At 43.8% G+C, this 27,284-nt stretch overlaps 1 protein-coding gene across 7 annotated transcripts in view; it reads left to right on the forward strand.

Annotated features, from left to right (window-relative positions):
- LOC130367769 (beta-1,3-galactosyltransferase 2-like) overlaps positions 1-26,950 on the forward strand; it is a 132,545-nt gene extending 105,595 nt beyond the window's left edge. For 3 of the 7 annotated variants that reach the window (XM_056570523.1, XM_056570525.1, XM_056570524.1), the window contains exon 2: positions 25,146-26,949. In XM_056570523.1, coding sequence (XP_056426498.1) covers positions 25,154-26,179 — 1,026 coding nt within the window. In that variant the 5' untranslated portion in view covers positions 25,146-25,153 and the 3' untranslated portion in view covers positions 26,180-26,949. Of the gene's footprint in view, positions 1-6,771; positions 6,828-22,369; positions 22,493-23,979; positions 24,073-24,985; positions 25,063-25,145 lie in introns of those variants that run through there. The other 4 variants (XM_056570520.1, XM_056570526.1, XM_056570522.1 and 1 more) reach the window with 4 other exon arrangements.
- Positions 26,951-27,284: the final 334 nt, after the last annotated feature.

The following is a 27,284-nucleotide window of genomic DNA, read 5'->3' on the forward strand; positions in this document are numbered from 1 at the left end:
ATAGAACTGTGGGAGTTACAAAAGTGCATTTAATTCTGTCTTATCATTAAGACCCCCGCAGCCCATTGCATCTAGGCCTAGAATCCACCTAGTTTCTTTCCTTAGCAGAATTTCGTCCTTGTTCCATCCGTCGCTAGCACACTCCACACTTTCAATGCCGGTGAATTTAAAAGGTTCAGTTTCATTCTTATGTGCTTCCATTATATGTTCAATGAAGCGGAGGGCTCCTACTCCGGTTTTTAAGGATCGAGTGTGCTCACGTATACGATGGAACAAGGGTCTCTTGGTTTTACCAATGTGAAACCGCTTACATTTACAAGTGAGGGCATATACAATATAAGATAATCTGCATGTGATAAGTTGTTTAATCAGGACATCATAACCATTTAAGGTTAATATTTTGGCTTTAGAATTTAACTGGCAGAAAGAACAGGAACCACATGGGTAGTTACCCGTTGGTCTCCGTTCAGACAACCAGCTTTTGTTTTTATTTCTCCTATTTAGTTCTTTACGTTTTTTTTTAGGATATCCCCAATTGTTTTGTTCTTTTTATAAGTTATTAATAGTCTTTCTGTTGTTAACTTAGCTAAATCTTCATCATTCTGTAATAAATTCCAATTGTTATAAATAGCTATTTTGAGTGCGGGACGTGTAGACGCAGGAGTGTTTCTATCGTCTGTAGAACAAAGGGATGAACTACAGCTTATTAGCAATAAAGCCCTTGAATTTAAGATAAACACCTTGGCAGACAAGGAGACACGTCTCTTTTGGACGGTGAATTTGCTTAAAACATACATGGATACAAATCGAGTGCCCCGAGGCTTGCGTGTGTACAAGGCACCTTCCCAATTTACAGAAGATGTGCAGTTTGTGCATGATTGGGATGAATTACACATCCAACATTCATTAAATGTTCAAAAATTAGTCTTAGAAAGAAATATCAAAGAGTATGAGATTGTAACAAGGGAATTATGCAAGGCAAAGCGTGAATTAAAGACAAGAGTAACTGAAATACAGTCAAACAAGTTCCTCCAGAAAGTAGAAAAGAAAATAGTGACTTTACAAGATTCTATCAAAGCTGTAAAAAGAGACAAGTTTCTAAGAGATCGGAGAGATTTTGAATTGGGTCAAGTTTTTTCCTGGGGAAAGAAAGAAAGAAGAAAGATCATATAATCGGAACAAATTAAAGAAACACAACAAAAAGCCCAAAAGTACGGACTTTATGACCACAGAATCGGACACGAGTGGATCGAATGAATCTTAGACCAATGAGAATAATAAAGCTGGAACGTCAAGTGGCCCTTTAGGAAAAGAATTAGAAGGGGAAGAGGCAGAAGAAAAAGGAGGAACAGGGAGGAGAAGACCAAATTGAAAGAGTGTGACATGGAGACGATAGAGAAAAACATAGTAGTCAACTTGACGGACTTAGTGCTGGACAGAGACATGATTTCACTCCTAAGCAAGGGGTTAAATTTTGGTATAACTGAGAGGTTTGATTTTACTAAGTTCCAGTAAGACTGGTGGAAAGGTTTACGTAAACTAAATTTAAAGAAATATTTTGCCAAAAATATAAATAAAAATGATGGTGTAAGCAGTGAAAAAAAGATAGATGGAGAAACAGCTTGGGAATTAGTTCAAAAGGCTTTAGTGTCCCTGAGGAATTTGATGATAATGATGTGAAAAGTTTTCTTGAATTGTGTGATCTTGCTGAAATACAGGTCAATCCAGATGCAGGAGAGGGTAGAGATACATTTATGGGTGGAAATCCTTCTACCTTTAACCCCCCCAATAGCTCCGGGCAGTTTCTTGGATCTATTCAGTAAGGCAGTCTTAAAGGAAATCAAAGCATGGATTTATCTGGTGCCCACTGACAATCTCTCAGTGGCAGAGAGGAGGGCACTGGACAAATTAAAAGCAAGAGAGGACATCGTTATTACTAAGGCCGACAAAGGGGGAGCAATTGTGCTCTGGCCTAAAAAGGACCATGACAATGAAGGGTTGAACCAATTAGGCAACATAATGGTTTATGAAAAATTACAAGCAGACCCCACGAATAAAATAGTAGAGAAACTGAGATCATTTTTGTGCAAATATGTTGCTAAAGGAATAATATCGGACAAAACCGCGGAACGCCTACTCCCAAAAAAAAACAGGAAGCCTGGCATATACTGCCTAAGATCCACAAATCGGAGAGCCAGCCCCCGGGATGACCCATTGTCTCGGGGATTGGCTCTCCGACACAATTTTTGTCCAGTTACATTGATTGGTTAATATCTCCACTTTTGAGCACTATACCGTCCTTCCTAAAAGATACTGTAGACTTGATCAAAATCCTCAGTGATTTTCAGTGGCAATCTACTTATAGCCTTGCAGCCATAGACGTTGAGAGCCTCTATACCCGTACCCCACACGATACGGGTATAGAGGCTGTCTGTCTGTTCCTGTCTTTCACCAATAAATCAAAGGAAGTCATAAATTTTGTTTCTGACGCAATTCTGTTCATTTTGACAAACAATACCTTCCAGTATGGCGAGGAATGGTATATACAGATGTTACGCCAAGCGCTCCGGGTCCCTGCTCCTCCCCGGAGCGCTCGCGGCGTTCGCCTCCGTGCAGCGCCCCGGTCGGACCCGCTGACCGGGAGCGCTGCACTGCTGTCTCCGCGGGGATGCGGCCCGCCCGCGGCTCTCATCCCAGTCTCCTCGCCTGCCCCGTCCTCCGTCTGCTCAGTCCCGGCGCGCGCGGCCCCGCTCCCGAGGGCGCGCGCATGCCGGCTCTCTGTGATTTGGAGGGCCAGTGCGCCGTTGGTTGGCGCCTGGCCCGGTCAGTGCCTGCACCTGTGTCCAGGCTTATTTAAATCCACTTCCCCTTCCTGTCCTGGCCGGATCTTGTTGCCTTGTGCCAGTGAAAGCGTTTTGTGTATATTCCTAGCCTGTGTTCCAGACCTTCTGCTGTTGCCCCTGACTACGACCCTTGCTGCCTGCCCTGACCTTCTGCTACGTCCGACCTTGTTCTTGCCTTGTCCTTCTGTACCACGCCAGTCTCAGCAGTCAGTGAGGTTGAGCGGCTACCGGTGGACATGACCTGGTTGCTACCGCCGCAGCAAGACCATCCCACTTTGCGGCGGGCTCTGGTGAATATCAGTAGCAACTTAGAACCGGTCCACCGGTACGGTCCACACCAATCCCTCACTGACAAAGGATCCACCACCAGCCTGCCGAATCCTGACAACAGATACTTGGAACAGCAATGGGGTCTCCGACCTCATGTGTCTATGCCAATATATTCCTCGCCATACTGGAAAGGAGGTTAATTTTTTCTACTCAAAAACTCTTTAAAGATTAAAATGTATTTGCGACTTGTGGATGACTTATTCATCATATGGGATGGGATGCAAAATGAGTTTAGTAATTTTGTATGTTTCTTAAATGAAACAAATGATATGAACATGCGTTTCACATCCCAATATGGGAATAGACATCTTGAATTCCTGGATGTGCAGATAGATATCATTGATGACATTATCGTTACGTCTGGCTTCAGGAAGACAATCGCTAAAAACGCTCTGTTGCACTTTGACTCCTCCCACCTGGCCCATGTGAAACGCAGCATACCTTTATAGCCAGTTTCTAAGGTTAAGAAGAGTAAATAGTACCCAGGAAAAAAACATTACCCAAGCTAATGAATTAGAAAAACGTTTCATAGACAGGGGATACCCCAAAGGATTCGTAAAAAAATTTTAAAAAAGCCAGAAAAAGAGCAACTAAAATCCCAAGGGAACAATTATTAAAAAGAAAAAGTCAGAAAAACTAATGAGAGGAGCGAACAGAGAATTGTTTTTGCCTTTGAAAATTCAACTTTAAATGATACAATCAAAAAAGCTATTTATAACAATTTTAATTTATTACAGAATGATGAAGATTTAGCTAAGTTAACAACAGAAAGACCATTAATAACTTATAAAAAGAACAAAACAATTGGGGATATCCTAAAAAAACGTAAATAACTAAATAGGAGAAATAAAAACAAAAGCTGGTAACTACCCATGTGGTTCCTGTTCTTTCTGCCAGTTAAAGTCTAAAGTCAAAATATTGGTTATGATGTCCTGATTAAACAACTTATCACATGCAGATTATCTTATATGCCCTCACTTGTAAATGTAAGCGGTTTCACATTGGTAAAACCAAGAGACCCTTGTTCCATCGTATACGTGAGAACACTTAAAAACCAGAATAGGAGCCCTCCACTTCATTGAACATATAATGGAAGCACATAAGAATGAAACTGAACCTTTTAAATTCACCGGCATTGAATGGGTGGAGTGTGGACGGATGGAACAAGGACAAAATTCTGCTAAGGAAAGAAACTAGGTGGATTCTAGGCCTAGATGCAATGGGCTGCGTAGGTCTTAATGATAAGACAGAATTAAATGCACTTTTGTAACTCCCACAGTTCTATATTGTTTTTAGGTTTGTTTTAAATCACTCACCTGCTTGATTGTTGTTGTGGAGTTTCCATGACAGCGGAGGTAGGTACTATTTAAGACACGGCTCTAAGACCAGTGATGTGCAAACCTGTTGAAGCGCGAAGTATCGCGAGAAACGGACCGTAGTTTGTAGAAGCACGTCTGTATGAGCGTCTCCGCACTGATGTATGGACCCGTGAAATAAAGGACACATTTTCCAGCATTGGTGAGTGCCCTGTGGATTTCTTTATCGTCTTGGAAGTTTTATAGTAATTTACAAATCTGTTTTAACATTCTTGCTCCAGTTGATTTGACATTTTTTTATTCCAGAATTCCACTGAGTTATTTCAGGCAAAAAACGAGATAAAAAACACCCATTTTGCTGCACGGTGTTTTTTCTGTGAAAAATCGCCGCAGCCAGATGTTAGCTGCAAGTCAATAGTGAACTGTGGGTTTTATCTTTGGTGTTTTTGCCGGCTGTTTTTATTCTTTTTTGGACTTCAGAGATACACTTTTTTTTTTTTTTTTTTTTTAATAAAGGGTAGCATTAAAAAAAATAGTTTGCAGCCCTTCCAGCTGCTGTTTTAACCCATTGTTAATAATATACTGAAATAACCCCGGAAGCCTCCGTGGCGAAACGTGGGGTTTTGGCGGTGTGGTTTTGCTCCTTTGTACCACTTGGTAATTATGAAATGCACTTTGTCTTGATTTTATGTTGTTTATTTGTTGTATCACTTGCAACATAGCAGCACCTTAATCATTTGCATCTTTGTTATGCACTTTATCATTTATATATTGTTATACTAATACAATACTACAGCTGATTGAGCGCCCACCGCCATATTTTCAGTGTCCTGTCTGTGTCTCCTTTTTATGTTTTCCATATTTGGTGAACCAAGGTGTTCATTTTTAATATGTATGTTTTTATGAATTTTTTCTCTATAAAGCTTTATTAATTGTTTATCTATACACGCTGTTTCTCTGTGGGTTTAAAAAAAATAGTTTGCAGCCCTTCCAGCTGCTGTTTAACCCATTGTTGATAATATACTGAAATAAATAATAAATTTTTTGTGACCTACACGACAATTAATCCTTAACCCCTTAAGGACCCATGACGTACCGGTACGTCATGAGTCCGCTCCCGTTCTATAACGCCGGGCCACGGAGGCCTCGGCCTCTAAGTTGAATGCCGCGTCTAAAGTGAAAGTAAACTAATGCCAGTTAGCTCAGGGAGCTGTTCAGGATCGCCGCGATTAAATTGTGGCATCCCGAACAGCTTGCAGGACAGGTGGAGGGTCCCCTTACCTGCCTCCTCGCTGTCCAATCGCCGAATGACTGCTCAGTGCCTGAGATCCAGGCATGAGCAGTCAAGCGGCAGAATCATTGATCAATGGTTTCCTATGAGAAAACATTGAACAATGTAAAAGATCAGTGTGTGCAGTGTTCTTTTACACATTGATCTCATAGGCCAACTGCGGGTCACCTGGTGCTCTCTGGGTAACAAACCTATGACTTAAATATGTGGCAAACAATATCATGTGACTAATGATCATGTGACCAACATCAAAGGTCCTTCACACTTAAGATACAACCTATGAGGGAACACTGTAGGAGAGCCCTGAGGACGTACAGGGACTCAACCTGACAGGACTGTAGGAACATATCCCGTACTGGGACATCACATACAGATGTGATAGCCTGGGGGGGGGGGGGGGGGGGGGTTGTATGGTATGGGGAGTGTAGCTGTGCAGTAATTAAAGGGTGCTTGTTAACCCTTGCTTTCCCTACCGCCACCCTTCCCAAGAGCGATAGGGAGGTAGATGAGAAGAATAGATTGTCCACAACCGGAGAGTTTCTAAAACAGTATTAACTTTTACTAAAGGTTTTCTGCAAGCTTCAATAATACAACAGTCTCTGAGCAGAACAAGAGCTTTCTTTGGAGATTGACAAAGGTTGGGACTTTCGCATTTAGAGTCTTTCAGTACTATGCGTTGCTCCACTGGATTTAGGGGATTTAGTTACGGTCCAGTAGTCACGCTAGCATTAGCGGGGATTTAGATTTGAACTCACGGTTTTGGTTCCGCTGAGGCCGGAGGTTTTGAGGCATAGCGTGTCTTGGAAAGTTGCGTAGCACCGACCTGTTAGTCCGGCATCCATGAGAGCAGCAACCCAAGAGAGCGTGGACGCAGCTCCCTTATATGGGCAGGGGCTGGACTAGTGCTAATTGATCCATACTGATGTAAATCACCATTACAGAGATTTGTGTGTAACACGTGACCCAAGGACCTCCAAAGGTCTTCTAACACACCATAGAGGATATTAACATGGTCACATGACCGAAGGTCCTGCGACGCTGAACAAGGTAAGTACTATACATTACTATACATTATATATAATTATTAAATATATACATTTATGATTATTAAAGATAGACTTCAGGTAGGGTTCCTCAGGTGGTACAGCCCCTAGTCGCCTCTCCTTAACATAATTACTCTGACTTTGGGGACCTCTGCAGGGACGGACAAATCACATGTGCAGCATGTTCAGCTGCACAGGGGCCCGCCACTACACATGGGCCCTCAGGCACTGGCCAAGGGCCCCCTTGAGAGAGAGTTGCAGCTGGTGAGGATCCAGGACAGTTGTCCCGATCACCACTCAGACAAGCGCAATTTTTATTTTTTTACAATCCCTGCGCTGCTCCTGCTCCGGTATCATTAGGGAGACAGGCAGTAGCGCAGGGATGAAGGTATCTGATTCATTGCTCCGCCCCCAGCACAGGAAGAGGATGGAGGCCGAGAGCTGACAGGCCTCCCAGGAGCACAGCGGCTGTGAGGGGAAGTTATGTCCCCTGCCCTGCCTCTTCTCACTAGCAGTATACTTGGGGCTGGGGGGGTAGCAGCCCAGTGGGGTCACTTTCCCTCCTCCGGGTTCCACAGGTCACCTACAGGTCACATTACAAGAACAATTTTTGGGAAAAATTGCGGCAAAAATGGCGCGTTTTTTACCGCGATTTCGAAAAATCACGCCTCGCGGTAAAACTGCGCCATTTTTGCCGCGATTTAAAAAAAAATTGTTCTTGTAAGGCACGTTCTTTGCACCGGAGCCCTATGCTGTCTGTGGCCGCCCCTGGACCTCTTCACTAGGTACGGTATGCAGTACGGTAGTGGGACACCACAGAGAGATAGACAGAGAGATATATTTATATAATTCCATGCTATTGTATCCCAAGAGACTATTTTGTAAAGTAAGACTTATCAAAATAGTTCTCTTATCATTCAGTCCCTTAACATCCCAAGTTAAAAAAAATTCATGGTATTTTTTATGGTTTTTGGTTGTCAGCACTGAATCATTAAATAGGAAAATCCAACAAAGGTTAAAGGAGTACTCCGCCCCTAGACATAATAAGATGTCTGATAGCTGGGGCCCTGCTGCTAGGACCTTCCGCAATCTCTTTTGCGGCGCCAGAGGCTCGTGTCGTCCCAAGGGGGCATGGCTGTGATGTCACGAGCCTACAGCGCCACAGCTGCCGTAAATGTCCGAACTATCAAAATTGAGTAAATAATCTTACATCACTTGATGCATACTCCGCTGGAAAACTTTTTTTTTTTTTTTTTTTGTTTAATCAACTGGTGGCAGAAAGTTAAACAGATTTGTAAAGTGCCGCGCCATTTTATGCTAAGGATGTTAGGGACCCGCCAAATCCAGGTGGCCTTGACGAGGCTGGCGGGCTTCATGCACTTTATGATCATAAAGTACACAAACGACCTGTTTGTTTTATTTATATATATATAATATATATATATTGCTGAGAAGCGTTAGATCATTAGTGCATTTTGTGGATGTACGACCATGTCTTTTTTTTGTCTCTGTATCCACAGATTTGTAAATTACTTCTATATGCAAATCTTAATCCTTCCAGTACTTATCAGCTTATCTTTTTGAATTTCCTTTCTGTCTGACCACAGTGCTCTATGCTGACACCTCTGTCCATGTCGCGAACTGTTCAGTGCCGGAGAGGTTTGCTATGGGGATTTTCTCCTGCTCTGGACAGTTCCTGAAATGGACAGAGGTGCCAGCAGAGAGCACTGTGGTCAAAAAGGAAATTCAAAAAGAAAATAACTTCCTCTGGAGCATACAGCACCTGATAAGTACTGGAAGGGTTTAGATATTTTAATAGAAGTCATTTACAAATCTGTATAACTTTCTGGCACCAGTTGCTAAAAATTTTTCCAGTGGAGTACCCCTTAAGGACCAGGGGGTTTTCAGTTTTTGCATTTCTGTTTTTCCTCCTTACCTTTAAAAAATCATAACTCTTACAATTTTGCACCTAAAAATCCATATGATGGCTTATTTTTTGCGCCACCAATTCTACTTTGTAATGACGTCAGTCATTTTACCCAAAAATCTACAGAGAAACGGAAAAAAATCATTGTGAGACAAAATAGAAAAAAAACACACCATTTTGTAACTTTTGGGGGCTCCCATTGCTACGCCGTACATTTTTTTAAACATGACACCTTCTCTTTATTCTGTAGGTCCATACGATTAAAATGATATCCTACTTATATAGGTTGGATTTTGTCGTACTCTGGAAAAAATCATAACTACATGCAGGAAAATGTATTCGCTTAAAATTGTCATCTTCTGACCCCTATAACTTTTTTTTATTTTTCCACGTATGGGGCGGTATGAGGGCTCATTTTTTGCATCATGATCTGAAGTTTTTAGTGGTACCATTTTTACATTGATAGGACTTATTGATCGAATGTAAATGTATTGATAGGACTTTTTATAAATGTTTTCATTATATAAAAGTGATACCACATTTGTTTGTTTTTATTTACACAGTTTTTATTAGGGAAGGGGTTTATTAGGGAAGGGGTTAAATTGTCTTTATTCACTTTTTTCTTTTTTCACTTTTTTTTTTTGCAGTGTTATAGCTCCCATATGGGACTATAACACTTTTACATTGTTCAATCAATGATCAATGATTCTGCCGCTTGACTGCTCATGCCTGGATCTCAGGCACTGAGCAGTCATTCAGTGATTGGACAGCGAGGAGGCAGGTAGGGACCCTCCCGCTGTCTTGTAAGCTGTTCGGGATGCCGCGATTTCATTGCGGTGATCCTGAACAGCTCCCTGAGCTAACTGGCATTAGTTTACTTTCACTTTAGACGCGGCATTCAACTTAGAGGCCTAGGCCTCCATGGCCCCGCGTTATGGAACGGGAGCGGACTCATGACGTACCGGTACGTCATGGGTCCTTAAGGGGTTAAGGATTAATTGTCGTGTAGGTCACAAAAAATGTATTATTTATTTCAGTATATTATCAACAAGGGGTAAAACAGCAGCTGAAAGAGCTGAAAGCTCCTGCACATTGTTTACTGCCATGCTTTACTATGAGAATCAATGAGTCAAAACACCTTCAGTCAGTACCATACATACTTGTGTCAGACTACATGGCACATCACACTTCAAACAAAAGTTTCTCTTGCATTTTTTACTCTGGTAACAGGGACGTGCACAGACATTTTGGGGGTCAGGGTCTCAGGCAGGGCTTGACTGGCCTACCAGGATACCGGGAAAATTCCCGGTAGGCCGTTCATGCTGACTGCCGGACGTCCGGCAAGTGAGAGGAGGCTTCTTGGCCGCCGTTCTGCCCTGCCCCTGACTGCAGCTGTCACACGGCAGTGCCTATAGAAAGCAGGCTTCCTGGCTGGCTTAGCAGCCCATCCAGGTCGACTGCAGGCCGGCCGTGCTGACAGTCAGCATCAAGGAGTAGGTGGTGGGGTCGTAGGAGCGGGATGGGGCCGGGAGGCAGAGACTAAAGCCTCAACTACCCAGCTGCCGCTGGACTTCTGTAATAAATTAAATGCCGTCAGGATGTGTGACGCAGGCCCTTTGAACGTTCTGCACGGCCGCCATATCCATACATCATATGGGAGTTGCTTCATATAAAACTACCCCCTCTGGCCTGGTGCAAGCAAGGCTCAGGCTGAAGATTCAGTACTGTGATTTTTGTGTGGTGGTGCAGCCACCTGTGCCCCCACAAAGCAGAGGCAGGCTCAGGCTGAGAAGCCACTGCCAGGAGGGAAAAAAAACTCTTTAGGGTAAGTAGGTGTTATTAGTACGTAATAGTTAACCTCTTTAGAATGCAGGGCTGGGCCTGCTTCCCTGCTACGACACGGGTGACCCGTATCTAATGCTGGACATCATTAACCCCTTAGGCGCCGCAATCAAAGTTGATACTCCGGCGCTAAGACATCTTATCCCCTATCCAAAAGATAAGGGATAAGATGCCTGTGTGGTAGCCCTTGGGGGGTGTATAGTAGTTGGGACGTTGTATCAGTATATGAGGGGTTGATGTTAACCCTATAGGTCGTGACGCCAGGCTGAGGGCTAGTATGCTGAGGTAATTCTCCGGCCTATCGCCGCCCTTCCCAGTAACGATAGGTGCATGAAATGACTGAAGGTACACAAGGAGATTGAACTTGAACAACTTTACTTAAGTGCTCACGGTACATCCAAGGCACAGTAACAGTCTAATATAACAGTCCTTATATTGCTCAGTGACTGACATTTGTTGCGGACCTTGAGGTATTTAGAAAGTCTCTGAATTTAGGGTAGATATTGCAGATCCGTCCGGATTTAGGGGTTAGATTAGGTCCGGTGATGCTGCAGAGTGTCTAGGGATTGATACACTCTCGATTTAGTACTGATCACCCGTCGCCGCAAGGCTCAGGCCTAACTCACTGCGAGATAGCTGCGCAGGTCCTTCTCGGGTTGACAGCCCAGGAACAAGAGAGATGCTAACTGCTTGGCTGCACAGGAACAAGAGAGAGAATAATGGCCGCCGCTCCCTTATATGGGCAGGGGCGGGGTGAATCTGATTGGTCTGAATACCTGTCATTCACTCGTACACAGAATGATGGGATTGCATACGTCATAGGGACCTCCACAGGTCCTCAAGCAGAAATACCATAGAGTTCACCTAGTCATGTGACCCACATGTCCTGGTACACTACACGCAGGTAATTAACTATTAATTGACATTTATATAACTATATTTACATAAACCTTGCATAAGTTACTGGTTTACTAGATTGAATAGAGGTGACAAGGGGTAGACTATACAACATGGACCCCTATGTCCTAGGGACTCTGGCTATGGGGACCCATACACATAAAGGGACAGCATAGGATGCAGTACCAGGACACCACAAATCCCCTTACTTTAGATAAGTCGACCTCGACGTCTGTCCTCTGAGACAGAGGGACTAGGACTAGAACAGGATGCTATAAAACAGGATGATCTATACATCTGGTGTACATCCTAATTAAACTAAACACATTTACATTCTTTTGATACCTTTCCTAGTATCTGGATTAGACAATAGAAATGCTATCTAGACATTTCAATGCTATCTATCTAGTCATTTTAATGCTATCTAGACATTAACAAAGCTATTTATCCTTTAGTTTCTAGCTTCCTAGACAACTTTATTAGACCGATTATACATTTTGAAGTTTACTAGACAATTAGGCAGCTATCTGACATGTAGTTGCTAGCTCCTAAGACATTTTATTAGCTCTCAATACAATTTTTATGAGGCTAAACTGAACATTAGCACAACTCTCTATACATGAGACTATCTAGACATTAGTACAGCTCTATTTACCTTTAGTTTCAAGTTGACTTAGACACTTTTATTATCTCACACATTTTATTTCTTTGCCAACCATAAGTTACCTGTAAGTACACATAAGGAATACTGGCTAGCCGGAAGCTAGGTCACAGTAAGGGTGGCTGCTAGGGTCTATCGGCTACACGCTACTTATCCCCAGAGCACTTTCAAAACAACCTATCTAGGTTATTCTTAGAATTACGTGTTTAATTCTATATTAGTAAGAGCACCTACTGGCCAGGCAGAGCATCTCACACACGCAATGAAAGAGAAGAAGTGTACCTAACAGTGGCAGGAACTGGGTATCAATATGCTACAATTCCTTAAGTGTTTTCTTAAGTGAGATTTATTTTGGTGTATGTACTAGAAAATTTTGAGGTAGTACATTTAAGTTAGTAATCTAGGGTACTGAAAAGTGATCGGCAGAACATTGAAGTGGGTTATCAAAGGTACTATGTGTGCAGGTACTAAATGTGAGTCCTGGTACCTTATGGGTAGTTTGCCCTGTGTAGTCCTTTGAGACCGCTGCAACACCACCTCCGAGTCATCAGGAGTTCCTTCACTTGAGGATTCTTCAAGAACTTCAGTCCCCGAGGGACCAGCTGGAGGGCTGGAAATGGAAGCAACATCTTCGGTTGAACTGAGGGGTTCTCTTAAGACAGGTGGAGTAGTGGCATCAATATCTGGAGCAGTCACTGGAGAAGGAAGGATGTTGGGTGCAGCAACCAATGGTGGTTGACAGGAGGCAACAGCTACTGGCACCTGACTTGGTGGTGCAACCAGTGGCGGCTGACTGGATGGAGCTGGGAACGGTATGCCCCAATTCATGGTAGGCTGCTGAGATGGGAACAAAGGAACGTCCATAGTGGGATGAATTCCTTCTCCCTACACATATTCTCTCATTGGCCTTGGTGGAGGTGGAGTAGAAGTAACAGGAGGATCAGAAGGAGTAGGAGGAGATGGGCCAAGCATATCTTCTTTCAGGCACAATTTTATCCTATTCCGGTGAACCACCTGTGGCTCGAACCCGTCCTTTTGTATCTCGTACACCTCCGTTTCAGGATAAGGAACCGCCGTAATGGTGTATGGCTCCGTTTTCCACAGGTAGTCCAATTTATGGGTTCTAGGAAATTTTCTGAGCCACACTTTATCTCCAAGCTGCAAGGGCTGAGCCGAAGCATGTCGATTATAATCTTTCTGCTGGCGTTCATGAACTTCACCAATTTTCTTCTCAACGATGTCCTTGGCTTCCTCAATTATTCGTCGATGCTCTGACACCCAACCTTGGGAAGCCTGAGGAGAATTGTTGAAAGGTGCCTGTAGTCCGAAGGCGCGATCCTTTGGCAATTGGCCGTGTCGGCCCATCATCCGGAAAAAGGGCGTATACCCCGTAGAGCAGTGAACAGTGTTGTTGTAAATTTCCAGGAGTTCAGGCAACAGCTGAGGCCACTCTTCATGCTTCGAGACAGAGGCTGCTCTGAGCATCTGGATGAACACTTGATTGATCCTCTCGCAGAGCTCATTCCCTTGGGGATGGTAGGCCGTTGTCCAGGGCTTCTTGCAATCGTGCAACCGGCAGAGTTCCTGGAACAACTGGGCTTCAAAGGCGGTTCCCAGATCTGTAAGGACCGATTCGGGACACCCCAGAGGTTTGATCCAATGTCGATAGAAGAGCTGAGCAGCAGTCTTGTCGGTAAGATCCTTGATGGGGACCACGACCACCCACTTGGAATAATGATCCACCATTGTTAGGGCATGACAATAGCCACATCGAGTGGGAGCCAACTTCACATGGTCCAAGGCAACAATTTGATCCGGCCTTTCTGTACAGAATTTTTTTACACATCCAACTTTCACGATAAGTCGTCTAACACCTTTGGGGTGTTAAGGCTCACTGGACCCCTTGTTACGTGCCTTGAGGGGTGTAGTTTCCAAAATGGTATGCCATGTGTTTTTTTTTTTTTTTTGCTGTCCTGGCACCATGGGGCTTCCTAAATGCGATATGCCCCCCAAAAACCATTTCAGCAAATTTTGCTTTTCAAAAGCTAAATATGACTCCTTCTCTTCTGAGCATTGTAGTTTGCCCGCAAAGCATTTTACGTCCTAACATGGGGTATTTCCATACTCAGAAGAGATGGGGTTACAAATTTTGGGGGTCATGTCCTATTGTCCTATTATCCCTTGTAAAAAATTTTAATTTGAGGGAAAACTAGCATTTTAGTGAAAAAAAAAAAATCATTTTCACATCCAAGTTTAACGAAAAGTCGTCAAACACCTGTGGGGTGTTAAGGCTCACTGGACCCCTTGTTACGTGCCTTGAGGGGTTTAGTTTCCAAAATAGTATGCCATGTGTTTTTTTTTTTTTTTTTTGCTGTTCTGGCACCATAGAGGCTTCCTAAATGTGACATGCCCCCCAAAAACCATTTCAGAAAAACTCACTCTCCAAAATCCCACTGTCGCTCCTTCCCTTTTGAGCCCTCTACTGCGCCCGCCGAACATTTGACATACACATAGGTATTTTCTTACTCGAGAGAAATTGGGTTACACATTTTAGGAAGATTTCTCTCCTTTTACCCCTTGTAAAAATTCAATAACTGGGTCTACAAGAATATGCGAGTGTAAAAAATGAATGAATTTTCTCCTTCAATTTGCTGCTATTCCTGTGAAACACCTAAACGGTTAACAAATCTTTTGAATGTCATTTTGAATACTTTGAGGGGTGCAGTTTTTATAATGGGGTCATTTGTGGGGTATTTATAATAAGAAGGCCCTTCAAATCCACTTCAAAACAGAACTGGTCCCTGAAAAATTTCGATTTTGAAAATGTTGTGAAAAATTGGAAAATTGCTGCTATACTTTGAAACCCTCTGATGTCTTCCAAAAGTAAAAACATGTCACCTTTATGATGGAAACATAAAGTAGATATATTGTATATGTGAATCAATATATAATTTATTTGGAATATTCATTTTCCTTACAAGCAGAGAGCTTCAAAGTTTAAAAAAATGCAACATTTTCAATTTTTTTCATCAAATTTTGGAATTTTTCACCAAGAAATTATGCAAGCATCGACAAAATTTTACTAATAACATAAAGTAGAATATGTCACGAAAAAACAGTCTCGGAATCAGAATGAAAGGTAAAAGCATCCCAGAGTTATTAATGCTTAAAGTGACAGTGGTCAGATGTTCAAAAAATGCCCGTGTCCTACAGTGAAAATTGGCTTGGTCCTCAAGGGGTTAAGGACCTATAACTATACATAATAATTGACAAGACATAACACAACATTTTGACTATACACGTAATATATTATACATGACTAGACTTAATACTTTATACTAGACATTTGCGGATTGGGTTGCCCCAGGCTCTCTGCCCAATGCCTTGGCTACTGGGGTCCCTTGGCATTTAACCCCTTGGGGACAGAGCTCATTATGACCCTAAGGACAGGAGCATTTTTTTCAAATCTGACCTCTATCACTTTATGCATTAATAGCTCTAGGATGATTGTTTGTTTTTTCGTGACATATTCTACTTTATGTTAGTGGTAAATTTTTGTCGATACTTGCATAAATTCTTCGTGAAAAATGTAAAAATTTCTGAAAAAATTTGAGAATTTAGCATTTTTCTAATTTTGAAGCACTCTGCTTATAAGAAAAATGGAATGTCATCATAAAGTTGCCATGTTTTTACTCTTTGAAGATATCAGAGGGCTTCAAAGTATAGCAGCTATTTTCCAATTTTTCACAAAAATTTCTAAATCAGAATTTTTCATGGACCAGTTTGAGGGTCTTTTTGTTGGAAATCCCCTATAATCGGACCCCATTATGAAAACTGCACCCCTCAAAGTATTCAAAATGGCATTAAAAAAAATGTGTTAACCCTTTAGGTGTTTCACAGGAATAGCAGGAAAATGGAGGAGAAAAATCTTTTTTTTTACAAGGGGTAAAAGGAAAAAAGACCCCCTCCCCCCCCCCCCCCAAAAAAAAAAAAAAAAAAACAACAACTTGTAATTCATTTTCTCTCGAGTAAGGAAATATCTCATATGTGGATGTAAAGTACTCTGTGGGTGCACTAGAGGGATCTGAAGGGAAGGAGCGACAATGGGATTTTGGAGAGCATTTAGGAAGCCCCTATGATGCCAGAACAGTAAAACCCACCTAAATGGTACAAAGAAACTGCACCCCTCAAGGAACATAACAAGGGGTAAATTGAGTCGTTATACCCCACAGGTGATTGACGAACTTTTGTTAAAGTGGGACGGTAAAATGAAAAATTTGATTTTAAATACTAAAATGCTGGTGTTACCCCAAACTTTGCATTTTCACAAGGAGTAATAGAAGAGAATGCCCCCAAAAATTTATAACCCCATTTCTCGAGTAAGGAAATACCTCATATGTCGATGAAAAGTGCTCTGTGGGTGCACTAGAGGGTTCAGAAGGGAAGGAGCGTCATTGGGCTTTTGGAGAGCGAATTTTGCTGAAATGGTTTTTGGGGGGCATGTCACATTTAGGAAACACTCATGATGCCAGAACAGTAAAAAATAAATAAATAAATAAACAAACACATGGCATACTATTTTGGAAACTGCACCCTTCAATGAATGTAACAAGGGGTAAAGTGAGCCTTAACACCTCACAGGGGACTGACAAACTTTAGTTAAACTGGGACATAAAAATAAAAAATAAAAAATTTTCTATAAAATGCTGATGTTACCCCAAATTTTTCATTTTTACAAGGGGTAATAGGAGAAAAATCCCTCAAATGTGTAACCCCACATGAAAATACCCCATATGTGGATGTAAAGTGCTCTGCGGGCGAACTACAGGGCTCAGAAGAGAAGGAGTGCCATTGGGCTTTTGGAGAGAGAATTTGGAATGGAAGTCGGGGGCCATGTGTGTTTACAGAGCCCCATGGTGGCATAACAATGGACCCCCCTCCCCCCACATGTGACCCAATTTTGGCAACTGCGTCCCTCACGAAATGTTAAAAGGGGTGCAGTGAGCATTTACACCCTACTGGTAATTGACAGATCTTTGGAACAGTGGGCTGTGCAATTGAAAAATAAAATTTTTCATTTTTACAGACGACTGTTCAAAAAAATCTGTCAGACACCTGTGGGGTTTTACACTAACAGGCCGGTGTAGCCCCTAACTTTACCTTTTCATAAGGGGCAAAAGAAGAAAAATAACCCCCCCCCCCAAAAAAAATAAAAAATTTGTAACGCAATTTCTCCCAAGTACGGAAATACCCCATATGTGGCCCTAAACTGTTGCCTTGAAATACGACAGGGCTCTGAAGTGAGAGAGTGCCATGCGTATTTTTAGCCCTAAATAAGGAATTTGCAATCAATAGGGGCGGACCCGGATACAAGGATGGCACTTGTCTCCACCAAATCCCTTCAGCAGGGTTTCCCAAACAGGGTGCCTCCAGCTGTTTCAAAACTCCCAGCCTGCCAGGACAGTCAATGGCTGTCCGGCAATATTTGGAGTTGTTGTTTTGCAACAGCTGGAGGCTCCGTTTAGGAAACACTGCCGTGTGAGACGTTTTTCATTTTTATTGGGGGGGGGGGGAGGACGAGGACGTGAAAGGGTGGATATGTAGTGTTTTACTTTTTATTTTGTGTTAGTGTAGTGTTTTAAGGGTACATTCAAACAGGCGGGGGTTCACAGTGAGTTTTCCGCTGGAAGTTTGAGCTGTGGCGGAAAATTTGCGGCAGCTCAAACTTGTAGAAGGAAATCCACTGTAAACCCGCCTGTGTGAATGTACCCTGTACTCAGTTTTTCCCAACCAGTGTGCCTACAGTTGTTGCAAAACTACAACTCCCAACATGCACTGACAGCCAAAAGTCATGCTAGGAGTTGTAGTTATGCAACAACTGGGGAAGAACAGTTTGGAGACCGCTATGTAGTGGTCTCCAGACTGTAGCCCTCAAGATGTTACAAAACTACAACTCCAAGCATGCCCAGACTGTCCAGGCATCCTGGGAGTTGTAGTTCTACAACATCTGAAGGGCCAGATATTGCAGAACTACACTGCCCAGCATCCCTGGCTGTCTGGGAATACTGGGAATTGTAGTTTTGCAACATCTGGAAGGCTACAGTTTGGAGACCACCGTATAATGGTCTCCAAACTGTGCAGCTTCAGATGTTGCAAAACTACAACTCCCAGCATGCCCAGACAATCAGTGCATGCTGAAAGTTGCAGTTTTGCAACATCTGGAGGACCACAGTTTGGAGACCACTACACAACTCTAAGAGTTGTAGTTTTGCAACTTTTAAAAGGCCACAGGGAAGATCACTTACCAGCGATCTTCACTGCAGCCTCCTCCACCGCAGCACTTTCCGGCCGCGCTTGCTCCATGTTACCCCCTCGCAGCACTTGTTCCCCCCACTCTGCCCGGACTTCAATCGGTGGGCAGAGCGGGGCAAATTAACTTTAAGCCCCCCGTCCCCCCGTCCCCACCTGCCATTGGTTGGGTTAGTACTGACGGACCAATGGCAGGGGATAGGAGGAGTGGTGCCACCTCCTCCTATCCCCTGCCATTGGTTCGTCAGTACTTGCTCCTATCCTTTGGCATGGTCCTTGCTCCTATCCTTTAGCATGGTCGGAGCTGTCACTATTATCTTCTGATCAATCGGATCACCAGTGACCCGATTGGCCCGGAATCGTCGGTCTGAATTGCCAGGCAATTTGAGTCAATCTACGACATGGGGGGGGGGGGGCTCAGGACCCCCCTAGGCACTGCCACGGGATGCCTGCTGATAGATATCAGCAGTCATCAAGATCCGGCGAGCGGTGGTGATCGGAAATACGGAGGGCGTACAGGTATGTCCTCCGTCCTTAAGTACCAGGACGCAAGGGCGTACCTGTATGCCCCCCGTCCCCAACAGGTTAAAACACTTCTCCCCAGAACACTGTAGTAAGTTTATGCTAGACATTTTATGTTGATAACATTTGACATTCAGGAATACCTTCTGGCCAGGAAAGTATCCTGTGCACGAACACAAGAACATATGTACACTGTGACTTTTGGTGTACAATAACTTATATACATTTTATTAGACCTTAGCAAACATAATACAGGACTGTAACATTTCAGTGTACCTCCATAACCATTTTAATTAGAACAGAATATATTACTTTGATTATTTACATAACCGTACATGTACTGCTCAGTAGTCCATGTACATAAGAGTTTGTGGATGTGGCTCAAGTCAGGGTTCCCTCCTGACTTGATTGTGCCTATGTAAAGCAAATAGTGAATCTCTTCTATCACGCAGGCTCTCGGCCAAAGCCGGGCACAATACTTACTAATCTTGTTTGCAGTGAACTTATCTGTCAGGCACAATGCTTGAACGTTGCAATAACCTGGAACAACAAAAGTGTGCTAGTGCACGACAGTCAATCAGTCTAGTGACCAAGTTTGGTTGAACTTTTCTGTACATCACTTGGACAACTTTCTTTCTGGCAATTTTCTTTCCCAGTCTCGCCTATCAGGCTTGGCCCTAGGCTGTGAGATGAACCTGGGGTTGCGAGACTGGGCCCCTTGCAAGGGGTCAATGTGGGTGTTTCATGAAACATGGGACAAACAGGAATTAGTAATGGTTGGACTGATTGTAACCCCTACTTGTACTGCAGCGGCTTGCGCCACTGAGGTATATTTTGTTGGTGCTGCTGCTGCTCCGGCCAAACCTCCGCCACTGCAGGAGTAGGTCAAGGCACTGGAGTTGGTACCCGTGGGTTAGGCCAAACCTCAGACAGCTGGCGTATGCCTGGGTACTTTTGTGGGTGCCTGCTGATTAGGCCAAACCTCCTCGCTCATAGGAGTAGGCCTGGGAACATCTGTACAGGAACTTTGATGTAGGTACTTGGGATCCATCGCTGGTGGATCAGGATACTCCTCCTGGACAATTGCTCCCTTGACACTCTGAGTAAGAAGACCAAAGGGATTTGCGTCCCAATCTTCAGAGGGGAAATAGGCAAATGGAATCTGGGTAGGATTCTTGGTTCTGGTGACAGCTGCTGCCCATTCCCCTCGCAGGCTTTGCACCAGGGTATATTCCACGATCTCCCTGCTCTTTAGAGAACGTCCCTCTGTATGGCCCTCCTGTTTATTAGGAGGATGCCTCCGTGATGACAGTCCATGAGGGTGCCAAATCCCCGTACACGATCAAATTTCACCACGGTGGCGCGTTGGCGCTCCAGGGGTGACTCACCCTCTCGCAGAGGAAGGAGCAGAGAAAGCGGCCTCAGCCAGGGTACTCACATTGGACTCCTCCCTCTGGATCTCAGCCCAGGAACCCCAGCTGCGGTGATGAGGCGACAATCTCATGTGCGACTGCCCTCTTGAAGCTTCTGGTGTACCCTCAGCTGGGGTTGTGGCCCACTCGCGAGCAGAGGCACCTTCAGGTAGGCGTCGTCTGCCTCGATGGACATTCGGTGTAAACGCTCCGACAGCTCAGAGCTGTGACTCCGCCATCTTACTGCTCTTTGCTAGCACTTCCTGTAGACTGAAGAGGTCAGGCTCCGCGACGCTTCATATACTGGTCTCTGTCAAGATGGCCCCTGGCCAGAAGGACGTCATCAGCTGGGCCTGGGACTGGAAGCAACTCAGCTGTGTACCCTCTTCATCCATCCCTTTGGCATCAAGGGGCGGACCTTTCCAGTTCCACCTCGGACTGGACACAGCAACAAGGTCCCCACGCCCAGGGGCAGTACGTTTTCTCTAGCGGGAATCTTTTGGCGCGCTTCTTGACCATCAAGTTAACCCTTACAGGTACAGCAGACACTTTTGCGTGCAACATGGCCTCTGTTCAGCTCTTGCACATTGTTAATCCAACTTTTGCAGACTTCTTAACATTAAACGGCACAGTTTTCTTCACCTCCCCCCCCCCCTACTTTTTCAGCGCTATCATAAATGCAAGTTTCAATGACAAAGTCCTGTACACTTTTCTGGCACACGCTTTTTCTCACCTGGATACAATTCAGACTGGGGGAAGGACTTGCGGCATAATGCTTATGGCACACACCCGTATCTTGATAACGGTGACTTGACTTGGTGGTTAAGTTTTAAGGCACACACCCGTATCCTGTTCAGGACGCCAAGATTGTGGTGAGCCACTGTGAATGGCGGGACCACTGGTTGTAATGGTGTAGGTGGATGGGGCAGATGGTATTAACTCCTAATGTTTGTGATGCCAGAGTGTTTTTTTTTTTTTTTTTGTATCGGGAACCACCCAAACGATATCTACACTATCCCAATGGCTAGGCACTGAAATGAAAGTCCACGACCAGGTTATGGTTTAACGGAGGCTTTACTGAGGTCAGACAGTTGTTATGGTCTCTACAGCTCAGCCAGAATCCCAGAGAGGTGGCCAGGAACACAGAAGGACCTTGTATCTTGCTGGGACCAATTATACTTGTAATAGACTATATATGCTTGACTAGACTGTAGGCAGTGACAGAAGACATAGACTCGACTTACTGGAAGTGACTGTAGATTTGAGGCCTTCCAGGTACTGGACACTAGCACTGAGACATCTGGTCTCCACTGTTCCTCAGCAAGAGTGATGGTAGAAAAGAGAGATTGCAGCACCTCCATATAAAGGTGTGTGTGGGGGGGGTTGTACTAGAAGCCCATAGGTCAAGCTGTGGGTCATGTGTTAAGCTGGTGCTCTCTGGGTAACATGTGATAACATCATGTGAACATATCATGCAACATCTCACAGGTCCTTTAGACAATTACATTAGTCCTCCAAAGGTCCTTTTATACTGTCTACACATTAGTATACTGACTATACATACTTTAATGTTATTTATTGTACTGTAACAGCAGGGGAGACACTGTAGGAGAGCCCCCAGGTCACTGATGGACTCAAGCTAACAGGGTCCTGTACTAGGACATTACAATTAAGTGGCATGAACCGACATGGATAACAGGCTTTCCTCACCAGTTTTATTTTTCTCTTCACTCCTCTCCTTCTGGTATTTACGGAAAGCAAATCCTCCAATTTGCCTATGTGACAGGTGGATGAGGAGTACACAGAAGGCCCCCAGGTTACTGCAATTTGTGCTTAGCTGCCACGCTTGGTACAGCAGGGTGTAATTCTAGCTGAGCGCTGCTATACAAAAAGGCCTCCAGCTAAAAATACAACTCCAGTCACTTCTGTCGCTGCACCTCGTGTCTCAAGGGGATGGGGCACATTCAAGCACAACATAGTCATGAAATCACGCAGATATGCTGAGCCCATATTGCTTATCTAATACCCCACTGCAACTCTTCTGCGGATAATATGTTCTCCACATCTGAGATGTGATGGGGACATGACTGCGCTGGAAGGTAGGAAACCAATTGAGATTAAAAAGTAGAATGGGTGGCAATTTTATGCTAACACCTTGCATGGCCTTGTGACTTTATCAAGCGTTTCCAACACTACAGCTCCCAGCATGCGTCTGTTGTGAATGCTTGGCATTGTAGTTATGCAATCACCGTAGAGCTGCGGTTTAGGGAATACTACTGTATGGTCGCTGTCTATTGGGTCTGCTCACAGTTGTTCCAATTATAGTGTCTCTACCTTACACAACATTGTATTCCTTAGTGATCTCAAACCTGCGGCTATACAGCGGTTGCAAAACTACAACTCCCAACATGCATCTATTGTTGAATGCTTGGCATTGTAGTTTTGCAATAACTGAAGGTGTGCCATTTAGTAAACATAATTATATAGTCGCTGTGTATCTGTTTTACTTAAAGTTGCTCCCATTATAGTGCCTCCACTTGGCATTGTATTCAATAGTGATCTCCGACCTTAGGCAATACACTGGTTGCCAAACTACAACTCTCAGCATGCGTCTGTCTTTGCTTGGAATTGTAGTTTTGCAATCTCCGGAGGGCTGTGTTTTAGAAAATACTACTGTATAGTCACTGTATCAGTTTTGCTCAGTTGTTCACATTATAGTGCCTCTACCTTACATGGCATTGTATTAGTTAGTAGTCTCCAACCTGTGGCAATAGAGTCTTCACAAAACTACAACTCCCAGCATGCATCTGTTGTTGAATGCTTGGACTTGTAGTTTTGCAATCACTGGAACCCTACTATAAGGTCACTGTGTATCAGTTTTTGCTTAGAGTTGTTCCCATGATAGTGCCCAATATTTTTGGGAACACAAGTAGTCACTACTTGGAAAATGGAGCGATTATGGTCCCATTGCATTATGGGTTGCATAGTGGCTTCCAAATTAACCCCTTCCCGACATTTGACTTATAATGGCAGAAAGGGAGTATAGGGCTGGACTCATACACGCTTTAGCCAGTATCAGATATAACTCAGAAATTAAAAAGAAAGTATCAGAGATAACAGTGATCCTGGTCATTGAACCCTGTAGATCAGTGCTTCCCAATCATGGTGCCTCCAGCTGTTGCAAAACTACAACTCCCAGAATACCAAGGCAGCCTAAAAAAAAAAACTCCCTCAAAATTTGCAGAATTGTGGGTGTTTTCCATTCTACCCAACAAAACAATATTTTATTGCACAAAACATTACATGATTAAAAAAAAACGGATGTGATTAAAGTACAACTGAAAAAATGAGGGAAATTGGCATTGAAAATAGGAGCTCAGTACAGGGCTGGATTATTATTGGTGCTCCGGCTCCACGCTGCCCACCCAGGACTTGCTGGCTTTTACGATCTGTCTCTTCCCCGCACCGCTCTATGGAGAAATTGGGCACCTGCTTGTGAGTCAATGATGAGAGTTGGAGTCCCTAGGTCAGCAACCTTGTAAATGAGACCTTTACCTTGTGTGAGTAAGAAATTTGTTAAATGTTATACTGATTGGCTGAAGGGATATGGATACAGAGACCAGGAAAGGTCCATACAGGCCATGTCCATCAGTGTTGAAGTGGCACCTTGATAGTCTGTGTAAGCATGGGTAATCTTCAATAATCATTCCTCCTTTTGTGTGTGTAACATATACAGCATAAAACCAGAAAGGAAAGTGTTACAGAGCAGTGAGTCAGTAGAGTGCAGACAAGAGAAGGATACTCCCCCACTACAAGAGAGGATTGAAAAGACAGTGAGCAGCTTTAATATGCTATTTTTAGTGAAATATGGGTGTTAGAGACATAAAAATGTACATGATGAGGATTAGGTGCTCAGTAATATTTAACAGGTACGCTTTAAAGGAGTTATCCACCATAACGTGATTTTAGTACTTACCTGCCAGAACTGAGTATTTCCTGTTGCATTTTGTTCTCTAAACTACACAGCCCATAATTCTATGCTGCTTGCAAGTATGAGGTCACTTTCCTCCCTTCCATGCATCAGACACCTCACCCATTGAAACACAGTGTTTTCTAATCAGGGGGCCTACAGCTGTTGCAAAATTGAAGCAGGACTGGCTCCCTCTGATGATCTGACTAATGATGTCAGGTCTCGATGCATTGCAACCTGGGAAATCCCGAGACATGAGTAATTTTGTATGCTGTTAAAAATAAATATTGGGGCGATAATCACAGAAGACGATTACAAGACGACAAACAAGATCTTAGGTATAGTGTGTGCACCACCATCACGTGAACTAGTGAGCCAAACGATAGGTCTTGCATGGGGCACCCTTATTGGCTAAATATCCACATGCACCACTCTAGGTTAGGCATATCCCCGAAATATCAATGGCGTGGAGGATTTTTTTTTTTTTGTGTTGTTTGTTAAAGCCTTTTGGATTTTAGACACTAGATCTTTGCATATGTCACATGGTTTGTGGTAGAAAGTGATGGTTTTGGTGAAACTGACCATCTAATGTGTACAGTGGCCTCCTGTCTCTCTCTCTCAGTGGAAGATGTCAGGAAATATAAGACTTGAGCATGCGTATGAGGGGATTGGAAGAGAAAGGGCCGACAGCTATCTTGTGTACGGCCAGTTGAAGTAAAAACAAGCAAGTAGATGACCATGTCAGATTTACAATTCCTTATTTTATTTTTTTTGTTTTCTAGGGGACATCATGATAAGGCTGAACACCTGGAAAACGTTTAAACTATGCCTTATAAGTGTTGCATGTCTGACAATGTTAAGTGTGTTTGATGGCGGTGATATCATCTTGGACACATGGACATGGTTCCAGCAGAACCTTCTCTATTCCTTTACAAGTCATATCATTATCCTGAACTCTTCATCCTCAGCCATACATCACCGCCAGGCATTGCCTTATCCACATCCATACAGGTTCCTAATAAACCAACCCAATAAATGTCTGGCGAGGAGCCCATTCCTAGTTCTCCTGGTGGTTGGAGATACTCACAACGTGAAATCTCGAGACATCATACGGACAACTTGGGGAAATGTAAGCAACTACGGAGACATTGACATAGTGAGCCTCTTCTTGGTTGGCATCTCTCCCGTCATGACTTCGGCCATACAGAATCTCCTTGAAGAAGAGAGTACTGTTTATGGGGACATAGTTCAGCAGGATTTCTTGGATTCTTATAATAATCTAACCCTAAAAACTCTAATGGGAATGGAGTGGATAACAAAATTCTGCCCTAATGCCTCCTATGTAATGAAGGTGGACAGTGATGTATTCCTCAATGTCGACTATCTTGTCCACCAACTTCTCCATCCAGAATTTCCACCTCAAACTAATTTTTTAACTGGATATATTGTATTCAATTCAGGACCCATACGGATCAAAAACAGTAAATGGTACATATCTGAGGAAGTGTATCCTGGGAACATATACCCACCATACCCATCGGGTCCAGCGTACGTGTTTTCAGCGGACATAGCTAAAAAAATCTATAAAGTGGCACAAGACCTCCTGGTGTTTGGCATCGAAGATGCTTTTATTGGCATTTGTTTGTACAAACTGAATATTCTACCTACAACAGCACCAAAATATGTGTTTCATGGGCAGAAGATCGATTATGATCCCTGCAGGTTTTCTAGTCTTGTCATGGTTCACCATTATAAGGATATTGAATTGAAAAATATCTGGGAAGACTTTTGGGGGAAAAGAACTTTTAAATGTTAACACTCTTTTCACATTGTGATCAGTGAGCTATTTTTGCTACATATGCCAGAAAAGTGTCCTAGTGCAAACAGGCCCATAGGTGGCACCCTACATTTGGATTTTTGGCCTCCATTTAGCCACTATGTCAGGGTTTACATTTTTTACGGAAATTAAAAGACTGAGCTAGTAGTGGAGTGTCTATATTACTCATCAAATCGCCCACCTTCGGTAAAGCCCTCCCTGGTCCAAAACCCCCAACTCATCAACCTGCCCCCTTCTGGAAAAGTGACAAATGTCCCACCGCTCCCTTATCATGGCCCTAACCCATGCTATGGAAGATCTGTCACCCCTTATACTCCACACAAGTTAACTCAAAAGAGTCTTACACCCATATGTGGTAGAGGGTGTGAGATACAGGGCAGATGGAATTACCCTATGGGCAGATGGCATTAACCCCTTGTATTTGTGATGCCAGGGCATGGTTTATCCTCAATACCACCCGAAGGTATACCGCTGGATCCTGGGCTAGGTATGGGGACAATAATGACTCCAACGCCAAGTTACAGTAGCTTTACTGAGGGTAGCCAGGTGGAAAAGTCTATACAGTTCTGCCAGGCCCATGGAGGTGATCAATGACTTCAGAGGTAATCCGCTCCCCTGCGTCCGCAAAATTCCACCTCACACCGAAATATTGAGTTCCTGAACGCTGTGTGCGGGCTTCCGTGTTCAGGCCCACTCCCTCATGACCTCACGGCCTGCCCCATCAATGAAAATCTATGGGAAGGGGGCGCGAAGGCCGTCACGCCCCCTCCCATAGACTTGCATTGAGGGGGCGGTCACATGACAGGGCGTGACTTAATGAGGGGGCGGGTGTGAACACGGAAGCCCGCACACAGCGTTCAGGAACTCAATGTTCCGGACGCTGGGGAGAGGAGTAACATGCTGGGGAGCAGAGTAACCCTTTAAGGGCTTGCTGGGACTTATAGTAGAGGTGGACAATTTAGTGCAGGCCACGTTGACTAGATAGATGACTTTGACTTGACTGACAAGACTGTGACTTTAGCTTACTTGCAGGTTTGTAGCTTGTGGCTGAACTTGAGGCCTCCTATGACTCTGGACACACACT

This window comes from Hyla sarda, chromosome 4, assembly GCF_029499605.1.
Source record: "Hyla sarda isolate aHylSar1 chromosome 4, aHylSar1.hap1, whole genome shotgun sequence".
NCBI lineage: Eukaryota > Metazoa > Chordata > Amphibia > Anura > Hylidae > Hyla > Hyla sarda.